The 8,205-nt window shown below is 42.9% G+C and overlaps 1 protein-coding gene across 1 annotated transcript in view; it reads left to right on the plus strand.

Annotated features, from left to right (window-relative positions):
• Nucleotides 1-8,205, plus strand: part of HERC2 (HECT and RLD domain containing E3 ubiquitin protein ligase 2) — a 259,545-nt gene that overhangs the window by 117,397 nt on the left and 133,943 nt on the right. The window contains exons 41-44 of the mRNA XM_006861873.1: nt 112-342; nt 1,649-1,787; nt 3,051-3,194; nt 5,737-5,879. Coding sequence (XP_006861935.1) covers nt 112-342; nt 1,649-1,787; nt 3,051-3,194; nt 5,737-5,879 — 657 coding nt within the window. The remainder of the gene's footprint in view (nt 1-111; nt 343-1,648; nt 1,788-3,050; nt 3,195-5,736; nt 5,880-8,205) is intronic.

Here is an 8,205-nt window from a genome sequence, read left to right on the forward strand (position 1 = left end):
TTGAGGAGTCTGATGTAAAAGTGAATGCAGCTTAACAGTAAAGTACTTCCTTAAGGCGCAGGCAGCTCCCCCGCTGCCCCCCTCAAGCTTACTTTCTCTTGTGTGCACTAGGCTCAGCTGGAGGACCGCTTCCTCAACTCTGAGAGCCCTGAGGTGGGCAGTCTCATGGCCGTGCTGGCTGTGATTGGGGGGATCGATGGTCGCCTGCGTCTTGGGGGCCAGGTCATGCATGACGAGTTTGGAGAAGGCACTGTCACTCGCATCACCCCAAAGGGCAGGATCACAGTGCAGTTCTCTGAGATGCGGACCCATCGGGTTTGTCCTCTGAGCCAGCTCAAGGCGGTAGGTGGGCTTTGCTTGCTAGTTTCAGGTCATGAGGTGACAGCTTGTGTCCTTTCTAAGTGGCTCTGACTTTAGGAAGACTGATTTTTTTTCCTTTGATTCTTATTGTGCTCAAAAAAAGCATCTTTTTTTTCTTTTGGCCTATTTTGAAGGATTTTATTGAATTACAGTCTAAACTGTAAGACATAAAAAGGGCATTAACAACTTTAATGCCTAGTTATGTTGTTGTTGTAAATTGCCGTTGAGTCGGTACTGACTTATGACAACTCTGTAGAGGGTTTCTGAGGAACTGCTGGTGGGTTTGAATCTCTGACCTTACGGTTAGCAGTCCAGTGCTTATCCTACAGTGCCACACCAGGACTGGGACAGTTTAATTGTTTTTAAATGTGGGCTTATGAAGGTTTTTTTTTTTTTTAATTGAACAACTCAACCTAAAATTTCTTTTAATGATTTAAAAAAAAAAAATCAGCCTTTCTTCATTTAGAAAATGTTTCTTAATTGTGTTGTGTGAGAGGACTTACATTGTAGCTATTGTCACCTTAAACCTGCTAATTAGGCATATCTAAAGTCCTGGTGTGGTGCTGTAGGGCAAGTATGGAAGCACAGTACCACGGGGTTGGTTTGAACCACAAGGTTGGTGGTTCAGACTTGCCAGCTGCTCCTTGGAAATCTTATACTGGGTCGTTAATATGTTGGAACCAACTTGATGGCACCCAACAACAACAACAATAATAAAAAAGGTATGGTAAACACTGGACTTCTAACTACGAGGTTGGTGTTTTAAACCAACAAGTCGCTCTTTGGATACCCTGTACTGGGTTGCTATGAGTTGAAACCTATTCATTGGCACTTAACAGGAATGTATACACATTGTGTTGTTAAAGTGCCATTAAGTCGGTTCTGATTCATAGGGGCCCTATACAGGGTTTCTGAGGAGTTACGGTGGGATTTGAACCGCCAACCTTGTGTTTCACAGTACAGTGCTTATCATATAGTGCCATAACAGGAGTCCATTGTAGAAAAGTTAAAACATAACAGAAAATACCTAAGAATAATTGTCACTCAGATTTAATTATTATTGATAAGCTGCTGAAAAAAGTTAATATAGCCGTGATCATATTTCCTGTACATATAATTCTACAAGTATGCTTTAAATGTTGTCTTTTAAAATGATTTTTGTCAAGTATGAAAAGACCTGTAGCTATATGAAGGTTTGGCATTTCAGAATCAAGACTTATAGCTGTACATTTTCAAAATATTTCATTAGCAACATTTTGAAGGCTTATTTCATGTCTCCCCCCTTCAGCTCCCAGCTGTGGCGTTCAGTGTGACCAATCTGCCTTTCACAGAGCCCATGCTCTTGGTCTGGGCTCAGCTGGTGAACATCGCAGGAAGTAAATTAGAAAGGCACAAAATAAAGAAATCACCTAAACAGGCCTTTGCAGGTCAGTATGTGGTCCTTCTGATGAAACGGCTGCAGTTTTAATTAGGGTCACTTGGATAGTGCTTGCCATTTTATCGCTGCCCAAATTCACATCATGGCCCAAGTCTTTGGGTTCAGAGCGATTTGTCCTCCTTTGAATTATGGTTGGAAATGTGATATTGCATTTGGTGGTAGGAGTATCTGTAGAATCACATGAGTCAAATGTTGACAACCATGTTGAGAGTGACCCTGTAGAGCGTTCCCTCATCACTCTTCTCAGTGCTTTGTTTCTTCTGAGCAAGCCTTAAAAAGGTGCCGTGTTCTCTTCTTTCATCCCTCTTAACCTTGACTGTAGCCACTCATAAAGTTTTGTTCATGATCTTTTACCTGCTAGACTCTGAGAGTCCTTGTTACCAGATCCTCTGTGCTTGGATCTTGTTAGTTGTGGGTTAATAACTTGTGGTAACTTATTCCATCTTAAACTATTCCTCCTTTGGTCTGGAATACTGCTCCCTTGATTTTCTTCTTCCTTATCATTGCCCCTTGCATGTGCTTGAGGGATTCTTTTCCCTAGCCGTTCCAGTATTCCTTGGCACTTTCATCTGTATCTTCAGGCTCATTCTGCACACTCTTCTTGAGTGAATGTGTCCCTTGTGCTGAGTTGTGTCACCCACCCCATGGTGCCCATGGTGGCTGCTACAGCTTTTATGACAGTGACCATTTCAGCTCTGTCTCTCCAGCTCATATTTTCATTGACCTGCACACACACACACACACACACACACACACACACACACACACACACGCCCCCTACCTTCTGGAGATTGGTGACTAGAAGGCCTAAATGCAGGAAAGCCACAGCAAGCCCAGAATGCAGCCATTCTTGTCCACCAGCCTTTAGTTCATCGTCCTGCTTCCTGTCTTGGTGACTAAATCTGTCCGCTGATTGATGAAGCCCTCCTCCTTCTCTCCACAAGAAATTTCCCATCACTACCTCTACCCCGAGGCCCTTGGTGCTACTCTTTGACTCAGGCTGTGACTTGCCCTGGGCTCTGCTGCCTTCCTTCAGTTTAGGTTTTGCCAGATGTGTGGTTGGGATGGCTTCCTTAACATATCCCCTTTCTGCCCACAGTTATAAATGTGCCGTGTGATCCTGCAGATTGTGTACTCTGAGGAGCATTTGATTGTATTAAGCATAGGTGACATGTGCTGTTAGTCGGGAGCAGAGGGCCTCCTGGGCTGTCCACCAGCGTGGGTAGCACTCATGGACTATTCTCTTCTGTAGGACAAGTGGACCTGGACCTGCTGCGATGCCAGCAGCTGAAGTTGTACATTCTGAAAGCAGGCCGCGCGCTGCTTTCCCACCAAGATAAACTGAGGCAAATCTTGTCCCAACCGGCTGTTCCAGAAGTGGGAGCTCTACATACAGGTAATTTTTAAAAATAGCTTGTTTTATTTACATGTGTAAGAACAACAGAAGTCTCAGTAGAAAAAAGATGAAGGGCACGAGCAAGCAGTTGATAAAAAGGGAACTATCGATGGTTTATGAAACCACAGAAAGATGTGTAACTTACCCAGTAGTGAATGATTAACAAATGCCATCATCATCATAAGACAAAAGAAGACTCAGGATATCTGGTGTGTAGGAGTGGAGATGGGCACTTATAGGGGTCCAGGGGCCAGCAGCATTGATGGTCCTCAGGCACATGCTAGAAGTGAGGCTGTTCTGGCCTATCCAGACTCAGAGAATGCGAGTCTGCTTTAACAGGACCTTAGGCAACTAGGCTGCAGATAAAGGACAGCTGTAGCACATTGCTGGTGAGATTTAAGTTGGTGCAGTTGTCTGGGACATTTCAGGAAATGTATCAGACTTGGGCCAACATGTCATCATCTTCTGTGACTATTACAGAAAACATAGGATTCTCATGGTGATTTTTTGTTGGTGGTGTTTTTTTTATAGAAAAACTAGAGATAGCCTAATTGTTCACTATTATAACCATGCATTGGGATACCACGAAGCTGGTCAAAGTGAAACATGAAAATGACAAACTAAATAAATAAGAAAAGCACATTGTTTAGTATATTCGTTTGTCAGTATGCCTCGATTAATTTTTTCACCAAAATAGTGTTAGTTTTCTAAGTGGTAGACTGTCAGCTGACTTTTCTTTGTACTTTTCTAAATTACTTTAGTTATCTAGAATGAACTAAAAGAAAACCACAAGCCCATGAAATGTTTATAGAGTTACCTGATACTGAACAACACTGTGCTAAGTATTGTGAATATAAAGAGAACAAAACAGTCCTTATTTGTGGTCATAACTATCAGATCAGGACAGAGCGAGAAAGTGAACACAGGTGGCTGTTTCTAAATTATGATGGAGCCACCTACCTGAGAAGCAGTCTCAGTCTTGGTGGGAGAAGGACTGGGTGGGGCACAGAGGGAAGCAGCTGGACCCTGGGAGAAAGCACAGGCATCTGGGGCTTGTTGGTGAGAGATGCGGCTGCATTTGGGGAGGCCATGGAGGGAGTGCAGTAGAATGCTGTGAACCAGGGTGAGCTTAAGGTCAGTGTGGCACACTGGCAGGGGATGTGCACGTCGGGAGTCCGGGCAAAAGCCTCTAGTGAGATGCATGAACTTGGAAACATAGAGAATGGAGATGGAGGATTTGCCCTTGTGTCAGGTGATCAGGTGTCGTTCTGGGGAAGATATGGAAAGCGGAAAGGTCCCAGTAGACACTGCAGCAATGTAGTTCTTCATGTGGTAGTTTTATGAGAAACCTGTGAGTACTCAGAGGCAGCTGATAGTTCAAGTTTTGTAGTGATTAGGGCCTGGACATAAAGCCGGATGCTCTATTTTTTTCTTAATCTTAAGAGAGGGTATTGTTGATTTAATTCTGTACATGCTGACTTTGAGATCAACTGATTGAAGTTGCCGATTCATTCAGTATTTTAGGCATCTCTTAAGGATCATTTGTAATTATAGAAGATCAGGAAATAGAAGCTCAGAGAATTGAGCTTTTAACATACCAGACTATCCCACAGAACTGTTGATGGCAATGCTGACCAATACTGTAGCCACCTGTTTTGTGTATAAGGTTTTATGGAAGCAAAGCTATACCTATCCATTTATATTCTGTCTTTGACTACTATCATTCTACAGTGCGATAGAGGCCATGTGGCCAATGAGCTTAAAATATTTACCATCTGGTATTTTCGAGAAAAGTTTTCCGATCACTAGTTTAGAGGGTTAGTTGAAATTGTCACCAAGCACACTTGGGCTCGTGGCAAATGGGAGAACACTCATCTAAAGCTATTCAGCTTAGAACTGACAAAAAGACAAAAGACATCCTGATCTGATGACACAAATCTTTTTTTAAAATGAAGTATGTAATAGTTTACATGGGAGAACATTAGCTTTACATTCAGCGAGTCATATATCATTACACTGCCATGTTTACAATCCCCTCCATGCATCATCAACCAACCATAGGGTATACCCCGCAAGCCTGCCCTCTGGTCCTCAGCACACAGCCCGTGTCTCTCTCTCTCTCTCTCTCTCTGGGCCTAGAGTTCCCAGCTGCTCCATCTCTCTACGTCATCTGATGTGACACATCTTTGAATTGCTGTTACTTGATGATCTCTGAACAAGAATGAGCTAGAAATATATTATTGGGATGTGTTTGTGGAAGCCACGAGTGGTTACCAAAATAGAGCAGATGTAAGAACTGGAGATAGGACAGAAACCTGGGAAATAATTTTTTGGTACTGTTGAGAGTCAGATGAATTGGTGAAAGACAGACCAGAAAGCAGGTTCATATTTGCTGTGTGAATCTTGAAGATTTTGATGCCTAGCACTTGATCTGGGGAGAAATTGTATCCAACAACTAGAGTTGTAATGTTCACAACTTAGTAGTAAAGAGATGTTTGAGGTTGAAAATAAAATGTTTTCCATAATGTGTTTTTAAATTCAGATGATGGAGCAGCTGCATCCCCTGACACCGGGGATATGTCTCCTGAAGGGCCACAGCCCCCGATAACCCTCTTGCAGCAGTTATTGGCATCGGCCACCCAGCCATCTCCAGTAAAGGCCATCTTTGATAAACAGGAACTGGAGGTACAATTGTACAAAAAGTCAATGCCTTTTAATCTATGTTACTAAAATGTGAACATATTTTTAGATTTGTGTTCTCTTAATGGTATATTCTAAATTTTGAATGTTGTACCACAATTACTTTTTAGGTTTAGTTAGGATTGAACCAAGTTTTGCATGATGAACAAACATTATAATACTAGTTAAAGAGGGCTGAAGTTTAACTTTATTTTAACTCTGTGTAAATTGTTTGAAACAATGAACAAAATTAAGTGTGTGTTAAATGCTCCCCTATTCAGGAAGGGATCCCAGTCCAGGAAATACTGTTCTCTCTGTTGTTGGGGAGCCTGAGTAGTTCTAGGAATATTGTAGTTGTTCCCTTGTTTTATTTATTCAGCCCCCCTTTTGCACATGCTCTGATGCACTTTTTGTCTTCTTGAGAACCTTGTTTAGCTAGTGCATTTTTAGGGAACTCAGCTGTACTATATAGGGCATTGGACTAGGTTTAATATGATGGGAGGGACTCCTGGTACGATGCTGTAGGATAAGCACTGGACTACTAACTACAAATTGGCAGTTCAAACCTACCACCTGCTCTTCAGAAACCCAATACAGGATGGCTATGAGTCGGAGAGTCCGGGTGTGGTGCTGTAGGATAAACATTGGACTCTTAACCACAAGGTTGGCAGTTCACACCTACCAACCACTCCTCGGAAACTCTTTATAGGGTCGCTGTGGGTCGGAACCGACTTGATAGCACTTAACATCAATAACATTTTGATGGGCACTTTCATAGTTTGCAGCACCAGAGGGTAATGCTACTAGTGCCTGAATAAATATGTATGAAATATTAAAAGGAAAAACCCTCATGACTGTTAATGCTTAGTTGGCACCAGAAGGTACTTTAGTGCGACTCCTCAGAAAGCAGGACTCAGGATAGTGGGGGTTCAGGTGATCCCGCAGCTGTCTCAGGACCCCAGGGCATCACGGGGACTGTTATGTGGGCTTGCCTGTGGTGCCAGTGTGCTGGAAGCCGATGGTGGTGCCAAAGCAGCTGCTAGTGCCTTCTCTGACTACATCCTCACACACGCTGGGTGTTAGGGTGATTGATGGAGAAGGATGCAGAGTTGTCTTTCAGGATGTTGGGAAGGCTTTTATAGAGAGCCCCGGAGAGCTCTTGGAGGATATGCATTGGGCTGCTAACCGCAAACTTGGCAGACCAAACCCACCAGCTGTTCCTCAGAAACCCTCTTCCATTCCAGGGTTTGTCTCCTTTGATTGTGAGGAAAATAAGCGCCATTCTTGTCACTCTTATTCTGTATGCGGTGGTTTGTGTTTTGTTTTGTTTTTATTATGAGTTTACAGGCAAGATCACCAATTTTACATACAACAAATCATATGCTTTGTTTCATCTCACTGATTACAACCCCCTCCATGCAACAACAGTTGTCCCACTTCCTCCCTGTGGCTACCCATGTTCAAATATTTTCTTTGAAACCCATAATTATTGGTGATATTTGTGGTGGTGGTGGTGGTTATGTGCTGTGGAGTCAGTTCTGACTCATAGTGACCCTGTACAGGGTTTCTGAGGTTGTAAATCTTTACGGGAGCAGAAAGCCTCCTCTTTCTCCCGCGGAACAGCTGGCAGTTTCGAACCGCTGACCTTAAGGTTTGCAGCCCAATTCGTAACCAAAACACTACCAGAGCTCCTTGTGACATTTATAAATACATGTATATCTCACTCTTCTTCCCATACCCAGCTAGCCTGTGCCTCTGTTGGTGTATCTAACACAGAACAAACACTGTTCCAAGGTTGTGTCCACATCACTGTTGACCTCTGTCCTTTTAGTCTCTGCATGCCTCCTTGTGTCTTCACCTGCCTTCATCATTCTCCTGCCAACCTCCCCCTTATCTAGTGCCCTCCCCCTTCCCAGCACCCCACTTAACATGAATGAGCTACACTCCCTTTCCTCCCACTCCTGGTAACCATCAACAAATGTTTCTTTTAGTGTGAAAACCATTTTCTTGAGTTTTTATACTAGTGTTCTCATACAATATTTGTCCTTTTATGACTGAGTAATTTCACTCAGCATAAAATATACTACAGGTTCATGCATGTTATGAGGTGTTTCGCAGATTCATTGTTATTCGATGTAATAATTTTAATTTTTCTGTATTAACGTTTTCTGTTTTTGTTTTTGTAGTGACTAAAAATTGCCGTTTGTGGCTATTCCTCTTGTCCTACCTGGAGTCTGCATAAGTTGCTTGTATCTGTGGGCTGATGCTTCCCCCACTCCAGTACCCCCTCCTTTATCCCTTCATCAAGATTTAGAGAAGTTTTGACTGTTAC

The sequence above is a fragment of the Chrysochloris asiatica genome, unplaced genomic scaffold (assembly GCF_000296735.1).
Source record: "Chrysochloris asiatica unplaced genomic scaffold, ChrAsi1.0 scaffold00044, whole genome shotgun sequence".
NCBI lineage: Eukaryota > Metazoa > Chordata > Mammalia > Afrosoricida > Chrysochloridae > Chrysochloris > Chrysochloris asiatica.